Source organism: Myzus persicae, unplaced genomic scaffold (genome assembly GCF_001856785.1).
Source record: "Myzus persicae strain clone G006 unplaced genomic scaffold, MPER_G0061.0, whole genome shotgun sequence".
NCBI classification, from domain to species: domain Eukaryota; kingdom Metazoa; phylum Arthropoda; class Insecta; order Hemiptera; family Aphididae; genus Myzus; species Myzus persicae.
The window spans coordinates 80351-104082 of NW_019104168.1; the positions used below are offsets into that span (position 1 = coordinate 80351).

General features: G+C 28.1%; 2 protein-coding genes across 6 annotated transcripts; both read right to left on the bottom strand.

The window, feature by feature from the left end:
- Nucleotides 1-3414: 3414 nt before the first annotated feature.
- On the bottom strand, nt 3415-4581 carry LOC111039569. Its single transcript, XM_022323126.1, has one exon. It carries the CDS (start codon nt 4579-4581, stop codon nt 3415-3417), a length of 1167 nt encoding a protein of 388 aa, XP_022178818.1.
- Nucleotides 4582-6601: 2020 nt separating this feature from the next.
- On the bottom strand, nt 6602-23516 carry LOC111039575 (lachesin-like). Of its 5 annotated transcripts, none has more exons than XM_022323140.1 (7): nt 23494-23516; nt 12853-13271; nt 9343-9584; nt 9017-9273; nt 8688-8951; nt 7992-8131; nt 6602-7056 (listed from the first exon to the last, which is right to left on the bottom strand). In XM_022323140.1, exons 2-7 carry the CDS (start codon nt 12893-12895, stop codon nt 6917-6919), a joined length of 1086 nt encoding a protein of 361 aa, XP_022178832.1. In that variant the 5' UTR covers nt 12896-13271; nt 23494-23516; the 3' UTR covers nt 6602-6916. The 5 variants fall into 5 exon arrangements, with proteins under 5 accessions (XP_022178832.1, XP_022178833.1, XP_022178830.1 ...); XM_022323141.1 differs by lacking the exon at nt 23494-23516 and adding an exon at nt 16292-16804 and having other exon boundaries at nt 12853-13114; XM_022323138.1 differs by lacking the exon at nt 23494-23516 and adding an exon at nt 16292-16804.
- Nucleotides 23517-23732: the final 216 nt, after the last annotated feature.

Sequence of the window (23732 nt, forward strand, 5' to 3'; positions counted from 1 at the left end):
TAAGAATTAATGAGGTATATCCATCAGATTACGTGGTATGTACCCCGTTGGTATACGATAGTAACTCGATGATATTATTGTATAATCTCGTTTTTCATAGTGATTTATTGTATTTTTCTATATATAAATTTTATAATGTTGAAATATACAAAGATACACAAATTTACAAAAAATAAATATTTTATTTGTTTTCTGAAAAAATTCAAGAAAATGCGAAAGGGAGTTACGATCGACTCAAATTTATCGCTACTGACCTGTTGGCCACCCTTGATGCAGTGGTCTGACGACTACAGGTGTCGTTGAGAAGAGGAGGATGAGATGTATTTTGATTTAATTTGTAAAGCTGATGTAATGTGGTATAATTTATTAATATTTAATAAAAAAAATGTAATTTAAACTGTGGATTGGCTATTTTGTACTAGAATATTTGTTGCAGAGATTATTTAGTGTTCAGGAAATATCGGTTTGACTCGAATATTTTTGTGTGAGAGGCAACCAAAATAGGGCAACCGTGCGTTCGACGGTGTTGCTGGCAGGTAATCATGTGATACATTTAACTAGCACATGGCTTGAGTTAAAAAGTTGCACGTCAAGAGTCAAACAATTTTACATGAGAGCAATTTGTCTGATCGTCGTAAGCACTTAAGGTAACCTATAACTTGTTGGTCTGCTGTGATGGTCCCTATTTTTGAATATGGTAGCTTCACAGCAACAAGTGCTTCCTCCGAAAGTATGTTTAAAAATTTGAAGTCAATCGTTTTTAAACACAAAACTGTACCAGTTCGTTTAGATGATTTTTTTGTAACTCGCGTTGAATCAATTATTGGTTTGATGATTTTAATGAACACATATGTAGCTCAGTAAAAAGGAGATGTTTCGGATATTGAACATGAAACCAAGCAACCAATTTCGGAAATTCAAGGTGAATTAAAACGACTGGTTTCAAATTCAAATCCTTATGAAGAACTAAAACGAACTATATCTACATATATTGGTATTTATTGAAACGGATTTTCTGATATTATTTTATTCAAATCTAAAATATTTGACTACAAGATGCTTGTAAACTTCCTCAGAACGCTTGAGTGATCTGGTGGTTATTGTTCTCAAAAATTTCAGGCAACATGTGGGGAATGGAACAAGATTTATATAATACCAGCTGATCCGGCACACTACATTTTAAGATAACAATACTAGTGTTATTAACTAGTAGTGTGTTGATTGTTAATGGTGATCGTGGCTGCTTCTAGTTGTATTAAATCACATTGTGTTGATGCATTTTTTAAAGAAGAAGTGAAGTTAGCCAAAATGGATGAAAATGCATATGCAAGTGGGCATATTATGAAGGAATGTATTTTTGTGGATAATAATTTAAAATGTGTAGCTAAAGCTAGTACGAGGGATCAACCATACTCTGCAAGTAAATTAATGAATAATCTTTATGTAATATTTGTGTTTACTGTTTAGTATACATTTAGGTAGTATAGCCGTTTGCCTATATTGGTAAATGGTAATTTCTAGGTATTAACAATAATGTAGCTAGCACTAATCATTAATACTAAAAGTTATTATTACTCATCTACAACCTACGATATTAGCAATTCTTTATAATTTACTTTGATATATTTCTCTGACAATGGTGGCATTAAAACGTGCTTACCAAAAGGGCTTGTGCCTTGCCATCATATGGAAACATACTTCATTTTTGCAATTAAGAATATTTCAGTAACTAGTGCAATATATACGTTTTAGTTAGTCAAAAAAAATTCATCCATCTTTTGTGACCACAAAACCAATTGATGCACTTTATTTTGTTACCGAAATTAAAAAAAGTTACTGAGCTATAGCTACTTTTGATAGCAACAGGGCTGCTACCGTTACTAAAATTTAAAAAAGTGAGAAAAGTGACATTTTTTGGGAAAAAAGTGACTAATTTTTCTTTCTATAAAAAGTGACTAGATTTTTTTCACAAAATATCATATTATCACTTAATTGGATACCAGATTTAAAATTGAACGATTAAAATAAATTAAAATGGTATGTTCAACTTCAATATATTACTTTGATTACAAGTTTCTGATAGGTACCTACCTAGTTTTTTTCTACCTAGCTAAGTCCCTGCTTTTAATGAATCAAGTTACATTATGTTGTCATTAATTAATATTATATTATTTAATCAGTCTTCCTTGACCTTATAACTTAGTTATTTTATTGACTTACAATTAATAATAAAAGAAACATTATTTATATTTTAACAAAACATTTTAATGTTTATTCAAATTTATTACAAATGTTTACAATTATTATCAATCCATCTTGGACTTTTTGTTCAACTTCGTTATTATGTTATTCTTCCTTTTTTCAATTTTTTTTTGAATATACACTGTTTCAGTCTCTTTTTCACGTTCTTCATTCCTTAATTTAGTAGCAGTTTCGACCATACTCTGAGCTATTTTCATTTCAACTACATCATTTTTTTCAATCGCTTTTTTTAATCTAACATTAGCATCATGTAGCAATTTATCAGCTGCTTTTTTATGATGATCCTGATGTTTTTGTGCAGACTTAAGCTGGTCTTCCAATTTAATGATATTTTTTTCACAATTATTTATCTCTTCAAGATTTTTTTTCCATTTATTTTCTTCTTCTTCTTCTTTCAATTTCTGCCTGTTAGATTCTTCAAATTCTTTTTTTTTGCTTTTCTAGCATTGACATATACTTTTGCTTAGCTAACTGTGCAGCAATTAAAAGCTTCTTGTCAATAGGCACTAAATCAGGTCGATTGTGAAAATTTTTTATGCCTTGTTTTATATTGAGTCGAGCATTTAACATGCGACAAGACATAGCAGTTTTATCTTCAGTCAAAACATTACCAGACACAGAAAATTGACGTTCTATATCAGCGCTGCCATGAGATAATGTTAATGCTGCCTTTACAACTTTTGTAATAAAAGGATATTTTTGATCACCAAAATTATTTTTTATATCAAATATATTATTCCAGTAGTGATCAATGCGATTATTAAGTGGAATAGTTGTTTTTTCTAATCTCAACAATCTCCATTCATCAATTAATAAACTAGAGTCAAATTTAAAAGGCATAAATTCAGAAATTTTGACTATGTATCTTATACTTCTATCCACCTTCAGTTCATTTGGTTGTAAACAAGAAAAATATTTTATTTTAGTTGCATGATTGAAAGAACTTTTTTCTAAAATGTGACAACCAGCTGCTTTGTAATGAGTCTGCACATTCTTCAAAAACATTATTTTTTTTTTTTCATCAAAAGTTGCTAATATTTCTGAAACATTATCAGGCAATTCAATTGAGTTTAGTGGTTTTAGATTTTCATTTATAAATAGTGAATCGTTATTATTCCATGTACTTAATGCTGTTTCTTTGCAAACTTTTCCTCAAATAGTAATTAAAAGTTTCCAAAGTTCATCGTACATTACATGTATCAAAGGTTCTTGACGCTGAAATGTCAATGTGAACTGTTGAAACATTTTTGCGCTATTTACAACAAAAATAATTTCCGGTTTTAATTCGACTAGTTTTATAAATGAAGATATTTTTAAAAATTTTGGAGTTCTTAAGATTTCATTTCTATGTTTGGGTACAAATATTTTAAAGTAATGCATTAATGCTTCCCATTGTTCTAATATTCTTTCAGCTGCTGCACCTAATGTAAGCCAACGCGAAGAACAGTGTTTTATAAATCGGTGGGCTGGAATTCCTTTTTCAGTCTGAATGACTGAATAATCTTCCCATCGCTTGGGCCACCCTTTAAAAAAATAATAAACAAGTATAACAAATTCTGATACATCGGATCCATAACTGTCAAGACCTTTAAGAAAAGCATTGTGTACTATATGGATATTGCATGAACCAATATCAATTAGTCCATGACCTCTAATAGATTTTATTCCTTCATTTACAAGTCGAAACACTTTTTTATTAACGTTTGGTCCATCTGAGCCTAACATTAGTAACTTTTCTTTGGGAAGGTCTGCATTGTCTAATGCCAACATCAAATATTCTTCAATCTTTACCGCTGTGGCAGAAGCAATAAAAAAAGTTTCTAAATGGCTTACAACAATCTCTTTCTTTGTGTTACACCAATAACGTACTGCAACTTGTAACTCTTTTTTACTTTCAGAGTTGGTGGTTTCATCGTACATAAGCGTATAGTATGTTGAAAGGTTTTGAATTCCATCTAAAACAATCTGTCTGAAATGAGGACCTAAAGCATCAGTAATTAGGTAAGACATCTTTGAGCGACTTAGACTAAATTTATCAGGAACTGCATTTGGAAACATAGCTTTAAATAATTCTACTAGTCCATCACATGAACTGCCTGACATATTGCACAATACACTCTTCATGGTCCACATAAGTTCAGCTTTAGTAGCATCTTCTTGCTTACAGTATACACCAAGTTCCAGATTACCAGAAGGCTTGACAGTTGTTGACTCATTAAATTCTGTCGTTGTAGCGCTTGATGATTTTGACACTAGACTAAGGTGTAACTGTTTTAAATTCAACTTACTTTTACAATTATATTTGTGTTTGTCAGTCATGGAGTGCTGCAAGAGGGCTTGATATCCTTTTTTTTCACATTAGATATTGTTTGCACAAACAATACAAAATATTTGTGTTTTGTCAACTTCCTTAGCCCATTCTGATATCTTGTAACCATGACTATCAGTTTTTTCAAACCACACTTTATTCACAGTACACTTTCCCATTTTACTGGAGATTTTAGTTTTATAACCTTTGAGTTCAAATTACAACTTACAAGTGAAAGTTAAACACTAAACCAGTAAACCGTAATAAAATAAAACGTATTTTATGCTAGGCTAACTATACAAAAAATAGTGATAATAGATAATAACAAATATGACTATTATATTAATTAATAATATTACAATCATATTCATAGTATATTAATTTAATATTCTATTATTAGTTTTGTTCTGCTATCTATGGTTCATGCACAATCTTATTTCCAGTGCTAACAACATACAAATAAAATTTAGGCATGTTAACCATAGATAATAAAGAATCTTTATTATCTATGATGTTAACAGAATATATGATATGATATTTTCAAAACAATTTTTATGATTTTTTTGTATTCAACTTTGTTAATTTGAATATCTAGATTAAAAAAAAATATATCTCCTATTGTTACACAAAATAGTGACAATAAGTGACTATTTTTATGAAAAAGCAAAAAAAGTGACAAAAGGTGACAGTATTTCAAAAAAGTGATAAAAGTGACAAAAAGTGACTTGGTAGCAGCCCTGTAGCAATATAAAAACTAATGTATTTTCTACATTTAATCAACCAAGTCATAGTATTGATTTAACATGGTTACTTTCTCCTGAACCATTATTAACACCATTTATTGAAATAGAAGATATTATTAGATCTTCAGAATTTGAAAACAAGAATCAAACTCAATAAAATCTCTGGTGCGATGAAATGTATACTTTATATCAGCGGTTCTCAAACTGTGTTCCGTGGAGCCCTGGGGCTCCGCGATAGTAATCTAGGGGCTCCGTGGCTCCCATATATCATCTGTATTAATTAAATTCAAATTATTAAATTATTATTATATTTCTTAGTTACATTTTTAATTTTTATACTTGTATTCAATATTATTTGGACCGTACCAATATGTATTATTTTAAAGTTTAAAACTGTAAACTATTTATAAATCCACATATTTGTTTATAAACAACATCATTTTCTATGAATTATTGTTGTCTCAAATAGACATTTCTGAATTTTGGGGGCTCCGTAATTTTTTTTTAGGAACATGAGTGCTCCGTGTCCCGTGAACCAAAAAGTGTGAGAACCGCTGCTTTATATTTATTGATATTAATGATTAGCCGAATTACATCATTTAGCAAATTTTGTTAAAGAATTCTGGAGAAATGTACAGTCATCAAGAGATGAAATAGAATAGAAAATGATGGCATCAGGAAACAGTAAAATACGACATGGAGTAATTAGTGAGGCAAACGGTGTTTATGAAAATATTTTTAAAAAAGGGGACCTAAGTGGCTACCTTGAGGAATACCAGTAAGGACTTAAAACAGTTTGGAGGATTTACCGAAGAGATTAACGAACTGCCTACAATCGCTCAATTAAGCTTTTAACCAAGTAAGAGTGGATCACCAACTCGGAGTCTATCTAGAAAGAAAATCAAGGTACCGTGGTCGATTGTATAGAATACTTTTAAGAAGTCAGTGTAAATTACGTCAACTTAGTATTTTGAGTAAAAAAAATCGTCACTAGAGGTCACTCAAGCGTTCTGAGGAACTTTACAAGCATCTAGTAGTCGAATATTTTAGATTTGAATAAAATAATATTAGAAAATCCGTTTCAATAAATACCAAAAAAATATATCTTGTACACACTTAGTACAGATTCTGCAATGTGAATTATTTTAGTTGTATTATATTGTAACTCATAACACCAGAGTTGTAACACCATTCAATAAAATACACAAAACTGATAAAAACAATTTTTTTTTAACATTATTCTATGATATTTTTTTGGCATATATTACAATAGACAAAATTCAGAAAATATAAGCATTAAAGTATAATATTATATTCATAGTGCATAGTCATATATACAAATAGTAAGTAATATTTATCTACAGGGTTTCCAACCTACATATAATATTTAGAACTGCAGTCTTGATGCTTAACATTTTGATTTAATTTTTTAATACTAAGAAATTTAATTTAATAAAAGCACAAATAACAGTTGTATAAAATACATTTTGGACATTTGTATAATCTAAAATCAAAAATGGTAACAAAATATATGTATGGAAAATTAGAGGAAAAATAATGTTCGTAACTCATTAATACATTTTTTTATAAATGGTATGATAATTTAAAAGTTGGAGTACACAAAAAATAAATAAATAGCAATCAAGAAAGGAACATAAGCACTAGTCATTTTGATAGAGGAGTTTTTTAAGTGCAATGATGATAGTTCGCCACAGGCTGGCGGGCACACTGGTATGATAGTTTCTGTAAAATAAACAAATATAAATAGTTAATAAAGTAAGTTGATGAAAATAAATATAAAATAAATATAAATGTGTACTCTGCAAATATAGGAGGATTTGATCTACATATCTCTTACCATAAAAAGTTAAACTTCTATTGTGCTAGACATAAAAAAATATATAGCAGGTTTGGAAATTATTGAATAGTATTAGATCAGATTGTTTGATGGTTCGGCATTAGTGAGGAATTCAGTCTGCATGTGCCATGAACGGAATAGTACCTTTCTCTCATGAGACTGACTATAGACACCAGATTTTTATGTTTTTAAATATTTTTACTGAGTGTATGCAGCTCAAATTGGATAATCTCAACGATTAATTTTTCTATGAACTGATGTACAACATTTTTCAGCGCATAAGAAAGCATATTTCAAAGTTAAAGAATATTTTGTGAAAAATGTTTTAGAAATATATTGACCTATTGGGGTTTAATTTGAATATTTTATAAAAATGTAAGGGTTAATAAATAAATGCAAACATATTATTGATAAGATACTCAATTGGAGAGGAACGACTATGGATGCAGACTCGGGTTGAGCATCGAGAAAATTGAGTCTGGTTTCAAGAGAAGTCGAAATGTGACAGGGCGAGCTACAACCAAATATGCCTAATCAATATGACTGTTTGAATTTTTTTTTAAACATTAGGGTTAATTTAACTTAAACTATCTTATAATTATTATAAACTGTTACTTTAATTTCATTTTTCAATATTTAATACATATCTATGAAAAAGAATATTTATGCTTATTATAAAAGATTATTTTAATGAAATTATAAAGCATAAAAACATCTTAGTTTTAAGATTTTAAGCACATATAAATCTGGTCAATAACATTGTCAATATTGATTGTTATGGGCTGTCATAAGCACACATATTAATGGAAACAATATTTACCATAAAGAGTAACTGTGACTTCAGTAGTTCCTAATACATTTGATGCTTTGCAGACATAATCTCCGTACTGACGGTTTTCAATTGTGATGATTCGTATTGTAGTATCTGTTGTTTCATCTGTGGTAGCAAAATGTGATATTCTGAAAATTAAGGAAAAACCACTTAAAATTTCATTAGATCATTTGGATCATTGAAACGTTTTAGAGTCCTCAAATTTTATTATAATTATTTGTATTACTTTATTTCTTAAAAAAAAGAATACTGGGCAGTGCTAAGTATTCTTGTGTGGAGGCCCAGGAGTTATTATATAAACACGAGTACAATTATTAGACATATTAATTATATAACATAAAGAAAACTGTGTATCTAAAAAAGTGTATATCTAGTGCAGGGATTCTCAAACTCTTATAAACATTGTATCCCTTTTTATGAATACATTTTTTTGAGTACCCCCTTCTTAGTTACTAAACTAAAATATATATAAAATAATTTAAAGACTATAAAGAATTTTTTCCTTATTGGTTTGTTGGCCAGACTCCTACCCCCAAGGGTACTACCACAGTTTGAGAATCCCTGATCTAGTGAGTAATAAAAAAAAATATAATATTGTTATACATGAACTCGAAAACATCAATAATTAAATATAAATCATTAGTAAAAAAATTAATAAAAAATAGTCATGATACAACAGTATACCTGTAATGTTGATTATTGGTTAGTTGTACTCCATTATTTAACCAAATTATAGCTGGTGGAGGATATGCCTCAACATGGCACTCGAGATCCATGTCATACTGTAAAGCTTGTCCCAAGTGACGTTTAGGAATTGTTATGACTGGAGCAAATTCGACCTCTATGGCAATATTACGCCTAGCACCTTTACCAACACCATTTTCAGCAACACAGAAATACGTTCCTCGATCCTCTTTTGTAATAGAATCAATTTTTAAAATGTTTCCTCTAGAAGATTAAATGAACATGAATGTTTGATTTTTATAATTATTTTATTAAATTATATTTGGTACCGATATATTGAAATATTATTAAATAGAATTGCATTGTTTGCTCGCCTCCAGGAAACTTTTGGACTAGGGTATCCACCAGCATAGCATTCTAGTTTTACTGGTTGACCTTCGTTTACAATCAACGATCTAGTTGAGTTGTCAGAAATAAATGGGCGCCTCCGTACTACTAACTCGGTTTCAGCTGATAATTTGTTGTTCATCCCAAGATTGACATCACAGCGATAGAAACCGGCATCAGTTTCTTGGATTTCAATAATCTGAAAATAAAAATTATTGCTGGTAAAAAAATGTCAATTATCATATTATGTCTAAATATATATAGATACCTGTAATGAGTAACTATTGCTATGCATATCATATCTCAATGATAATCTTGAATCCCTGATGATAAGTGTACTTCCAGATGAAAACGTAACAGGATCAGTAGATCTTTCTTTGTCAATCTTAGTCCACAAAATATTGAAATCAGAAGCATATAAAACTGTGCATGTCAATTCAGTCGTATCGCCAATATCTGTTATACGTTGTTGCGTAATATGCGATATCATTGGTGTCCTTTGAGAATAAGCTAAAGATAAAATTAAATTGGTCTTCTTAATAAGATTATACAGCACCCTCACATTTTTAATATTTAAATAAAATATGTTATGTGTTCTATTTATATAATCTCTAATTGATGTAAAATCAAAATTGGCTAACTTCGCCAATGTTGACTTAATAAAGGAAGAAGTCTGTCAATATCACATCAAAATATACAATGATTCAAACATTAATATTCCTGTTATTTTCAATAATAAGGATAAAAAAGAAAAATTAGTAAAGGCATTAAAAATAGTTTAGGAGTCATTATGGGCCTCATTGGCTAACGGCATCATTCACAAGACGAGTCTGTTGCATAAATAGTTAGTAGCATACATTGGGATATGAAATGGAAAAAATTTAAGCAAATTAGCACTTGGAACTATTAATATTGACCATAGCCAATAGATAAGGAGCATCACTCTCCCTGCTTATGAGTTTGGATAAGAAAACTAAATTGGCATTGATTCTTCTGTTACTCAATGTATCTAAAGTTAATCTTTTTAATATCGGTGTGTAATTGTGCGAAGTGTAATATTCAGAACAAAGGATGCATACTTTAAAAACGTAATTTGAACACGTTCAAGCTGGTAAGAGTCATGTAAAGCAGTGTTTCTTAACCTTTTTGATATTACGGAACACCAAACAATTAATATATTGTTTTTATGCCGAACCCCTATGAAAATTATCTATAAAAAGTATATATGATAGGTAATGTAGATAAAGTGCTTTTGTAGAACCCCTAAGTGAGAATTGCGGAACCCTAGGGTTCCGCGGAACACAGGTTAAGAAACACTGATGTAAAGTAAGAGGATTTCTGATCAGTACACCATATTCCAGATAGGAAGAAACAAATGCACAATATAGTGCTTTAAAAGAACTACACATTACTACATATTATAAGACATTATAATTTGTTATGTTTTTAATGTTACTTATTGCCTATTTTTTTAAGAAAATAAAATGTGTTCAAATTTATTATAAATATTTAATAGTTATTATTATTATTAATTTCTGTTAATATGTAAACAACAGTGTTTTATAACTGTTTTATGGTACTCAAGATTATTATTTTATAATTAGTTACAGTCCCGGCAACAGTATACTTTGCCTTTTATATTTCATTAGATTAATATAAAATTTGCTCAACATAAACCATATAATATTTTAAATAATTGATAAAAAAATGCATATAAATATTAATTGCATATAAAAATACAATATATTTATACCAAAAAGAAATGTTATTTAAATAAAACTTAGATAAATACATTCTAACTTTAAATTGTATGTGTATCAATAAATAACAGGCTAAAAACCAAGCTACATCATCTAGTAACAGTGACACAGTTATTGAACATTTTCAAACAGTAGTCAAACATTTTCTTTATCAATAATGAGACAATTTTTTATAACTACCTAAAAGTTCAAACTAGCATAACAAACACCACAAGCATGAAACTCGCTTAAAATTAGGCTGAGTTAGAGGCAGTGGTATAATTCTGAATTGGTTCTGGGGCGGGATAGGTATGTGTTTTTATAACTGTAATAGTGGCCATGGTATTTTGTTCGTTCAATTTCATAAATCATATTATATTAACTTAGTATTACAAATTAAATGATATAAATGGATTTTAAAGATACTAAAGTAGGTAAACAATTAAATTAAATGTACTATTCATAATGTTAAATTCGTCATTCTTATTTCTTTTTTTTTTCTAAAATTGTCTAGTACCTCTATGCCTTTGGGGTTCAACTTTATGTTCCAATGCACTGACAATATTGTTAGTCTGTGCAAGCGTACCTATTAAATTAGTAAAAAATTCATAATTATTAATAATAATTTGGCTGCAATTTCAAAGCACTTTGAACTGCTTTTCAAATTAAACCAAGATATGCTCAATTTATAATATATACGTTTCATGTATTTTTGGATAATAAAAAGTAATTTTTATTTATTGACAATTTTAAATGTAGAAGTATTTTTTAAGTTTAAGAATCCAAAATTGCACTTTTATATAAATTGATTAAACTTAACTATGTACCTATAGGTAAATAAATATATTATAATCTAAACCTATATAAAAAAAATTGTTTAACTTATGTAAATACAGGTTTTTCTAGATTAAACAATTAGTTTTTTCTGTTACACTTTTTTTGCTATCCTTTAAAATGTTTATTATCATTTAGATATACCAAATGGCGGCGTTGCGGAAGTAATACGAAAGCAGTCCCCGCGGCGCCGTCGGTTCAAACAGAAAAAAAAAAAGATATACCAAAATTTATGACAAATTTATTAAAAATAAAAATGCATTGTTTTAGCAGTGCATTAATTAAAATTTTTAGGGCATAAAAATAACAGGTCTTATTATAATGTAATTAACACAATATATCAAGGACTAACAATACTAACGATTTAATCGATTCTATATAAATACTAAGAAGATAAAAGTTTTAGGCGATTAATAATGATATTAGAGTTGTAAGCTGTAAGTTTTATTAGTTTTATCTTTTAATTGTGATAATAGCTAAATATTGTTAATTAATTTTTATTTTAAAATCTTAAAATATTTTATAAGCAAATTCCAGCAAGAATTTAATTAGTTAAAAAAATGCCTTTTTTTATACCTGTTACAATATAATATCAGGAGGTTGCAAGTGTACCCCGTGCACTCCATAAGAATGACACTGATCGGATGTCTAATTTCAATTATGTTGCTTACGTATAATAGGCATGCAAAATGCATTAGGCAAAGCTCTACTAGCTTGTTACAGCAAACACTATATAATATGTTAGTTGTAAGTGTAACCTACCTATAGTATTTTTTGGTAGTTGCCTAACAGCCAGAAGAGAAATAAGACTTCAAAATATGCAACCTAAGTGTATACAGTAATCAACATACTGTCTTGTACCGTACAATCAAGTCGGTCAGTTGAACTAATGGCTAAAAAATTGTTATTTAGCAATGGTCACATCATTCTTGTTGTTACTTGCTCAGTATGACAATAGTTTCAAAGAAAAGATCTCATCCAGATTTGACAAAGCAAGCAAAACATGTTCATGCACAGACCGTAACCGTAGTCGGTTGTATGACAGCTTAAACATTATCAGTCGAAAACGGATATGGATTTAGACCATCCACATATCTGACTTAAACGTCACCTCAACAACATACGTTCAATGGGACGTGGTCAAGGTTCTCCATGCGCGGCCTGGTTAAGTGCATAGAACAAGTAGTAGATAAAGTGGTACTCACCGAGGTGGATGCACAGCAGGAGGATTCCATAGACGTTCTTCATCTCGGAGAACTGTAATAACGGAAATGTTGAGTATCAACAAACGCCGAACGGACGAGAAAAATATAAAATTAAGTAAACGCCTTTCGCTTCCGTAGAATGTGGAATTGCAAAAATCGTTGTTCCGGCGCAAAACACATGGAGGTGGTTCCGTCTAGCCAATGTGAGCATGTGTTTTAATCAAGGAACGCATTCGTCAACTCAAAGTTGATGGTGAGGTACCTAGGTAGGGGTTCCAAAATGTAGTCGCAGTAATTCGTAATGTCGTAGTGGCAGTACTGTATTTGAAATGTAAGTAACGGCATTTTTCAACATTCTTTAATCTAATTGATTCGTGAATCAATTATCTACTGCAGCATTTGCAACCCCTATCCTCGATCTGTGGGTACAATATGCGATAAACATTAACAATTTACAGGTTAATGATAAGTACTTATTGCACTTTATTCAAAACATCATTATAGAGTAGCGAAACAATCGTGATTTAAAATATTATTTAACTTGTATCTATATGGAAAAAAGAAATAGTTTTATGCATAATTTTAGCATCGCACGATTAACTAACAGTTAATTTTTTTAGCAACTACAAGTTGTGTAATATATATTGATGGGCCTTACGAATAGTACATTAAAATTTAAAGTAGAATTAACAGTATAGCTCCTTAAATTCGTATGTAAGCCTTTTTTTATTGCCAATGACACAAATAGGCTGAGATAATAATTAATTTATAATTTTTTCAATATAATACCAATTTCCATATTAAAAATAGTTCAACTAAAAATGCTTAGTTGACTAAAAGTTTTAAATGTATAATATCGAATGCAAACTAAATGTGTAGATCGGAGAGCAGGTCTGAAGACTTTTTATGTCGAGATTTGTTGTGGCTCTGCCGGCTTACTGTGTTAGTATCTAAAATATAATTTCGTTTAAGGCATTTTCTTTCATTTGTATTTTGTGTTTGAAGCTTGTTTATTTACACTGTACTTGTTTGTGTGTACTAGACTACTAGAGCATGTGAGAACTGAGAATATTGCATTTGATTCTATATTAATTGTGTGTATAAACTATGAGTGCATGTTGTGGATGGGATTGAGTAGGTATATGACACTTATTAGTTAATCATGTATGATTCAATGATTGTATGCATTTTAGTGTTTATGATTTTCTTATTGAAATATAAAGAGATTATAAGAGGGATGTGGTTTGAAATTCAAACGCTTGATATGAGCGCCTCAATAGCATTATTATCATCCTAAGATGAATGAGCTATATATCTCTCCCCAAATTTTAAAGTAATTCTTTTTTTTCAGTAATAATTCATAAATAACTAGACATTTTTTACCTTCCTACGAATAATAATTGTATTGAAATGTGTATTGTTCTATGAATTGACAAAGATGTTCCTTTATAATATATAATACTTACCTAGTAATAATATGTAACAGGTACACTTAATTTGATCAGTACAATACATGTTGTTATGAGTATTAAAAAATATAAAAGTTAAATTAATTATTTGTTAATATTTATACATAAATAATTAATACTGAAAATATTCAATTATTTTTTTATTCATATAATATTATGGAAGTTAACTTGGAGGTCAGTGAAGTATGGGGCATTTAGTCAAGTAAATACACAAGATCAATGTAATAATATATATTATATATATATATATATTATATGTATTGTGTTGTTCATTTTATATTTTATTAGGTGGTAGGAAGTGTACTGTGTTAAGAAACACATGTTATTTTCATAGAATAACATACAATTTTATTTGATTGATTTTTACCGAATGAAATGTAATTCATATTATATCTTATACAATTTTTTGATTTTTAATTTGACTAACAATGTTGAACCAACACCCAATACAGCAAGGTCACATGCTAAATTAATACAGACTTAAATAACAAATTTATCGCCTCAATAGCCTATATCCATTTTATTTTAATATTGATGTATTAGGTATATTAATTTTTTCATTAATGAACTAGGGGAATCTTAATTTCTAATTTTGGTGAATTTTAAAATAAAGCCACAATAAAACTCCCGGAGAAGAAGATATCATCAAATAAATTATCTGGTATAAGTCTACTATTAGTTAGGTATTGTAACTACTATACTTTGTATCAGTCCCTAAAATATCCAAATTTTTATACTACACACATAGTTCCAAATCGGTAAAATCTAAATTAAAAATGAATTATTGTTGTGTTGTATGCGGGTTAATTCTAGATAAACACTAGTATACTACTGTCTATCACAGTATCACCGTTCACTACCAACAAAACTGATAAAAATAAAAATAGCTGCTCTCAATAACAATAAATAAATAAATAATAACAACTATAATAAGAGTATAGCACATAACAGCATAAAATATTGTTTGCTGTGTGTCTGTGCAGAATGTAGATAGTTAAAATGTGGTTTGGAAAAAAAACAATCAAAACATAAAAAAAATGTTAAGCTATAAAATTGTACATATTACAATAAACGTTTAATTTGAATAACACATTTTTAAATTTTGTACTACACACAATTTTAGGGACTGCTTTGTATGGTAATTTAATGAGTTTAATTCAATATTTTACAAAACTATTTAATATTTGGTAAAAAATATGTTTTTATTTTATTCAGTTTGAAAACTATTCAACCATTTCAACTTACTACCCTAATAACTAATACAGTTATTAGATTTTATATTCAATAAATTGTTAGGTATTGATATTTTATGTCAATTTATTTAAATTTTTGATTTCAATTTTCCAATTAAATATGAAAAGCCTGACATCAAATTGTAACTATAAAAATATTAATTTAATTATTTTAAACTTTTAAAGTACATATCAAATTATTCTATAGAGACTTGGGATGATTTATTAAAAGAGTATAAAAGATTTATTGTTAATTAAATTAATTTATGTATGATGAACAAGACAATATTCAGTTTTTACTTAATTAGGTAAGAAAATTCTACAGCAAAACTAAAGAATCACAGTATATACCTGTCAAGTCCACAAATGTTTACAAAATATTAAAATTTAAATATTTATACTTTTGATCTGTGAACGGAGTACTATCTGCAGCAACCCTAACATAACTAAAAAACTCTTTTACTAATAAATGCAGATATCAGACTAGTAATATAAATAATAAATAATAGTCTATAATAAGTACTGAATTTGACGCCATATTTAGTTTGCTTCGTCACAAGATTGTATATAAGTAGGTACTGTAACGTCTATAACAGCTGCTTGTCTACAGACATGACAATATATTTCTAATCATTAATATATTATATGTCTGTCATTCATCAAGCAGCGTAATCAATTTAATTTTTCAGGGTCAAAAATGTTTAAAATATGTTTTGTATGTACTTGTTGGGTACTTACATCAAATATTTCACAATCTTAAGCATTGGTTAGTTATTTTATTTTTAAAGATTTTTTATCCACTTTCGGTTATAAAGCCCTGCACGACCACACACTGTATAATACAATTAAAAATTACTGTGATATTTTATAATTTTACTGTTGTACAATTATATTCCTATATGCAAGCACAAATCGAACACAACACTACTGACGCGCACTACACACTACTCCCGGGTGTCTAGGTGTCACGATAAAAAAATAAAACGAAAACATACGATAGAAACATGCATTACGTTAAATCAGTACCCAGTAGTATCATGTGACTATACTATTATGCGTGTCTGCGTTTACATACCATGAATTACTATGTCAGTTTTAATACGAATTAAGAATGCGTTACCTCAGCACTAAATACAAATGTATTCTGGTTATTACTATATTTTAATCTACAGGATGACAACATTGCTTACCGAGTACCGACTATAATATAATATATAGGGTAATGATTACTGAGTACTGGCCCACCACGCAACTAAGCAGATGAACAATGCGCCCCCCTACAAATCACATCCACATTAAGATTTTAAAGAAATGTTATTTTTTTCTATATAAACGAAAATACGGAATAGTTTAAGTTAAAAGTTTTAAACCTACATAATACATCCGCAATAAATGCCTAAGAATATTAATAAATCAAGGGTTATAACTTAAAACATTATATACGTTACACCAATACACCGTATGTCCGTATACGTAAATATAAAATAGTTATGGATATTGGTACCCATATAATAATAATTAATAACATATTTAATTATCAATATATTATATAAATATACATATTTCATCTGGATATAAATTTAATAAATGGTTTTTATTTTTGTTTACTCTTTTTCCGAAATTGCGACGTCGTCGATCGTGAATAATATATCATAATATTATGTATACTATAATATTATTATTGTTACTTGGTATTAAATTCCATGTATAACCTTTTATTATAAAAATATTTTCTGATGTTTACAGCGTGTTCCTCATCCAGACTCCAGAGTGGTTGGAAAAATATAAAATTATTTTTATCACTTTTTGAATTTATTTTTAATCTGGCTCTTACTAGCCGACCGGGCCATGAAAATTACGTCTTAATTAGGTTTTTGGAGAAATATTGACTACCTTACATAATTTTCTGTAAAAACCCGATAGTAGAGAGGAGCGCCATAACAAATTAGGGCGGTATTGGAATGCAATTTTATTTAGATTAATATTTTATTCAAATAATTATCTAGATTAAATTTTGCACAACTCTACCATGTAGTACACTACACTGCAATATAATTAAAAAATGTTTATTTTTTTGTGAAGAATGATGAGTTAAAACTAAGGAATACGGAGACTCGGAGACATAGTTTATATTGACATAACATATATATATAAATTTAAAAAAACATTTAAGGAAAAACAGGGATTTTTACCCAAAACACGTATTTGACAAAATTGATTAAGTTTTTTGAAGTAACTAAAAAACTAAAACCGTTATATTTTACCGGATGTTTATAATAACATTTTCTATACATTATTAAAATTTCAAAATAATTTGATTTTTTAGCTATTTATAACAATCATTTATATGAAAGTAATTTTTAATTTTTAAGATATTATTGTAGGTTAGGTCATAAGGGTATAATTATTTTAATATATAAATCACATAAGTATATAACATAGATTTAAAACAAATAAATAACACTTCCGTGCCTTAAGTATCACCAATATTTAATATCATTGATTATTCATATCGCATGCATTTGTATTTAATAATAGGTATAGAACCGTAATCAATAGTTAATTAGATAATAAAGATTAAATTAAAAAACATACATATATAGGTATTCTACATTCATATTTCATACATAGTACTTATACATATATATGTTTATTTTGTGATATTATTTCTATTAAAGTAATTTATTTTACTATTAATAATACTTACAGTAGATTTACATGCAGAATTAATTCAATGTTTGGTGGTTCAAAAAGTTTGAAAATTGAATCCAAGGTTCCTCATAAGTTGTTCATATGTCATTTAAAAAATACCAAAAATACACAGTGACAAAATATTGTGTAGGAGTTTAAACTAAAATCATAACTAATACTAATTGAATGGAAAATAAAGAACATTTTATATTCGTTAAAATTGTATATTATGTTTGTTATTTGTCTTAATATTATTGTTCAATTTAGGGTTGACGGCATTGAAATCGGAAACCGGTATTAGATCCGAGTGAAGCCTCCTCATTACTACTTTAAGCAATATTTATTTATTTTAATTAACATTCATTTCAGCAAGAAGCGGTGTAACAAAAAACCGTCGTCCCACGGTATTACGGGTTTCGGTATGCGCCGGTGTCACGGTGTGTACCGGTTTACGGTATACTGTTTCGGTGGTATTTCAGCAAAAAACCGTCAACCCTATAGTTCAATATATCCACCATAAACTGCTAAATGAACAAGTCAGTTCAATAGGCCCATGATAGTTGTAAGGAAATTAGAGATAAAATTAAAATATGTGTAAGATATTCCCAAGTACACGTTTATTTCGTTACAAAGATCATGGGTCTATAAAATTGGGGAATGGTAAACTCCTACTAATGCACTGTTGGCCAATTATTTATAGTTCATATTCAGTATTTCCTTCAAAATTGAGGGGCCTTCTCATGAGATTATTAATGAATGTGAATCTTTTCATTTGAGATATAATAGTAGTTTTTATCATCATCATCATCGAAATCTCCATTTGTTCTCGAAAGTTTTAAAATATGTACAGACCGAAACGTGTGTTAAAATTAAAAGCAGTCTGCAATAGTCATACAACACAACAAAGACTTTAAAACACAAAAAAAAAAATTCGAAGTATGAATTTAAACGTAGGTGCGGAGAGTTTATCTCTGAAATATGCATCAAAATAAACGTTAATAAACATGGCTATTGGTTTATTAAATTTTTATATTTTCTTTACTTTTATTTTTAAGTTAGTACTACTTTTGGTTAATGTAAATATTAATATGATTATTATTCAAGTTTTTATTCATACAACTGAATTGATTTTTGTACAACATTTATTAATATATTGCAAGACTGATATTTTATTTTTAATATCGAAAATATATATTATTTTTATTTGATTTATCATATTTTTTTACTGATTTGTTTTTATCATCTTTTCTAGTAGGAAAGTAAATTTAGTTGGTACTTTGAGAGGTCAAAAGTAAAAAATTCTCAAAGGTTTTCAAAAGCGGCAGGAAAAACAAAAAAGAAAATTTTAAAAATCAGGTATTTTTACGGGCCCCCGGGTTTCAATAAAACGATTTTGGGTTTTGGTGTAACTCTAAACAAAAAAATACCGTTTAGATACATTCAATTTTCACTGAATGCTTATATCCACATTTTCTATACACCATAAAATTTTAAAAATATTTTGACTAGTGTTGAACTATTTATGGGTAGGTATATGAAATTTTAGATTATTATTCGTATTTTTTTATCCTATAGAATACATTAATGTCGATAAAAAATTTTCGCTTAATCAAAAAACTTGAAAATGTAATTCAAGATTCATCATAGGTTATTGTTAGTGGAAATTAAGAAAAAAGTTGAGCGTAAATCAACTTACATTTTTTATGAGCGTTTGAATTGAGAATTTTGTCAAAATTCGTAAAAATCACAAATTATTTCGAGTTAGAAATTCATGAAATTTTTCTTTTTATATCTAAGATTTTAAAATTTAATACAAAATTCCTTAGGTTCGTCTAAATGTATCAAAAAAAAATTTCTATTGCAGGAAGGAAAAATTAAAGTTTTATGAGCGATTGAAGTTGAAATATTTACAGAGTTGAATATTCACTCGATTTCTAATGCAATGACTTTCTTATTTTATTGTGATTTAAAAACGAATTTACTGTACGTACTTGAAATTTACAATATATATTTATTTTATCAATTCATATACTTAATACAATTTTCAAAATATTTCAACTCGTTTTAGGACAATTAATTTGTTGGTAAAAAAAGCTTAAAAATATAATACAATGCCTGATATATTGTTACATATCCATTGAAAAATATTAAAAATACATAGGCACAATTTTGTTTTATAAGCATTTAAAGTTAAATGTTGACAAAATATATCAATTTGAGAATGTACACATTTTTTTGTAGTTAAATATTTATAATATAACTATTATAGCTAAGGATCAAAAATTAAAAACAAAGTAGCAAACAAGTAGTTAATTCTGTAAGTAATCAAAAAATCTGAAAAATAAATAAACACGGTTTATTTATAGTTATTTTATGTTCAAATTTGGACGAAATTACATATTATTATATAACCAAGAATAATGATTTAAAGTTAATTTGTTGTAGTTTACAAATATTATTCATTGGTAAGTACTTGAAACTTATATTTTGGCCAATTCATTACATTAACCCACTTGTAATCTACAGTACAGCAGAGTGACATTCACTTATCCACTTTGTTTTAAAATGAATTTGAATGTTTTGTACAAATTTTTTTTTTATTATCGTTGGTAGAAATTAACGCTTTACCCTATCTGTTGTAGGACAATTTTCATTATTTTTATGAATTTTGTAAAAATATGATCTTATACGGTTATTAAAAAAATGTGATTTTGCATTTTTAATATTTTTATTTACTGCAAAAACAACTTAAGAGATAAAAACCAAAATCAATATCCTTATTGCTCTGCGTTGCTGGGTTAAAGGGGATGGGAAGGGGGCAGCTGCAACAGCTACAAAATTTTAGTGGCACCGATTTTTGAACGATTCGTATGTTTTATTCCATCGGTTGGACATAGAAGTAAAGAAATGGGAATGAAAATCACAATATTAATGCAATTAACGGGATTAAGTATCAAAATTAAATTACTGTCATGTTCAACGCTTGACATAATATGTTTGGTATGTATAACGGTTTACAAGCTCGAATAAAAGAAAAATCAAACTTACAAGATGGTAATCGAGGTACAGTGTTTGTAAGAGTTTGAAATTTGGTTTAAAGGTGTGTTAAATTTATTGAAAACTATAGCTTTAAGTTTGGATCAGAAAACTGGTGTATGAATTGTTGTATACCCGAGTTCTCATTTATGATAGCTCTCTGGACTCCAATATTAGAAAGATTCGATGCAACAAGTAAAAGTTTACAACGTATATTATATATATTATATATTGAAATAAATGCTTTGTTTGGTTTTTTTTTTAAATGTGGAAGGAATTGACAATGATATTTTAAGAGAAAAATCAAAGCAATAGTAGATATTTATAGACTTATAGTTAAGATTCAGAACAGGAAATTGAGAAGATTTTATAAAATTTAAAACAATAGTGAATCATTTTTGAGAAATGAAATTTACTTGCAAGCATCAACAAAATCAAAGTTAAACGATTTATTTCCTAATGTGGAAATAGCTTTAAAACTTTTTGTATTCATACCATGCTTAAATGCTAGCGGTAAGAGAGTTAGTTTGTATAAAATTGTTTATATTTAGTACTAAGATCTATACATTTAGAAAACTACCGATTTTACGATATGTTTATTAAATATAATAATAATATATAATAATATATGTTAATTAAACAATCAAAATTATGTTGTTACTTGTGTATATAAATGTATTTATTTGGTGGGTGGGGGAAGGGGTTGCAGGGAAAAATTTTAAAATCGGCCCCAGGCGGCAAATTTGCAACCTGGCACTGTTGTTGCAGTACTTAGGACCAGCAATAATAAATTTACAGTTACATTATTATTCGTATATTATTTAGAGAAGTATGTATATTAATAGTTAATTGTGCACTTATAACAATACAATATTTACTAAAATCAATATAAAATCCCATTTTAAGAATAAGCAATGACGCAGATACGGTACCGGGTTCTAATAAATAATAACGAAAATTACCATATTATAATACAGGTTTTGTATTTCTGACCATTGTGTGCCTCTTTCAAGCTAAAGACTACAATTGCTATTTATATTTCGACAAAATTTGATACTTTTTTCCATATTGAAGTAATATTAAATTATATAAATATAGGTACTGTGTTCGATTCCTAATAAACGTGTAAAATAATCTCGAAGTAAAAGATTCCTTCTTAACCAAGTTAAATTTTTGCCTGTCTTATAAAGTAACTTATCATCAGTTAATAAGTTTTATTAGTTATATAGTTATAGTATATAATATATAGTTATATTTTTCTTAAAAGGAAGTGATACCCGTTTGGCCGTTTATGTTGTCTCCGTTTACAAGTGCGTAATATAGCAACATTTTACGCTCGGCAGATCACTTTTAGCACCGTAAGTTTAAAAATTAGAGAGAATTAACTTCTTATACAATTTAAAGGTAAGATTATTAGCTAGGGGCCCTCATAGGTTTTTTAGTTATTATTATAACGTCCTCTCAAATCACAGATTTAAAATATATTCTATTTTGTAAAAATTAAGTCAATAAAAAAAAATAATCAGAAATATCAAATATTATTTATAAATAAAATAGGAAAATAAATAATTATCTATAATAATGAATTAAGTTAAAATGATAATATTAAATCCAGTTTGTCGCCGCCAGATTTTAACAATCCGGTTTTGTACCGTCCAGATTTTTAGATTCCAAATTTGTAAGTTCAGATTTTTAGTTCGGATTTGTATAGTCTTTAATACGCGATCCCACATTTTTCTATTTTCATTTAACGAGTTAAAAAGTTAGTTAACTTGCCCAGTCTTAATCGTATTCAACAAGATGTGTATTATCTTGGTCATAAATTATTACTTATTTGCTAGTTTCAGTAAACAAATTATTTGTAAAGCGTTAAGTTTTTAATTATCATAAATTATATCATTATAATATTAATATAATATTATCATTAAATAATACGTTATTAACATGAACAAAATAAAAAAAAACTGAGATAAATTGTTATTTTACGAGTAAATAGCCAACGACTTCGATAATTTGAAATAAATAATCTACAAAAAATGTATGTGGTATATTATTCCCAATAGCCCCAATATTTGCTGCAATTTATAAACTTATTCTGCTGAGAAAAATGTCTGCATAATTAAATATTTAAATATACGCCAAATTAACAAATACTTATGTCCATACAAACTAAAACTATTGACTTTAAATAATTATTTTATGCGATCACTTACTTCTATTGAGGGAGATAGAGTTGGTTTTTTGGAAATTCCTAGCAACATTCCCGGGAAAGAATACACCGAAATTCTAAAAATAAACAAAAATTAACTTTTTTCCAGCCATTCTTCTTTGTTACTATAGGCAGTAACATATATTGATATTTGTATCGATTCCATCAGTATTGGTATTTGGTAGTGTTAAATAAATTAAAACAACAACAAATAATTCGCTATAACAATCTAACACTCATCAT

Excerpts from the sequence above, each read along its gene's own strand:
- LOC111039569 (XM_022323126.1), bottom strand. The coding sequence starts at position 4,581 with ATGACTGACAAACACAAATATAATTGTAAAAGTAAGTTGAATTTAAAA.
- LOC111039575 (XM_022323140.1), bottom strand. The coding sequence starts at position 12,895 with ATGAAGAACGTCTATGGAATCCTCCTGCTGTGCATCCACCTCG. Across the intron at positions 9,274-9,342 it reads GCAATAGTTACTCATTACAG|ATTATTGAAATCCAAGAAAC; the intron begins GTATCTATATAT and ends TTTTATTTTCAG. Across the intron at positions 8,952-9,016 it reads AATAATATTTCAATATATCG|AGGAAACATTTTAAAAATTG; the intron begins GTACCAAATATA and ends TTAATCTTCTAG.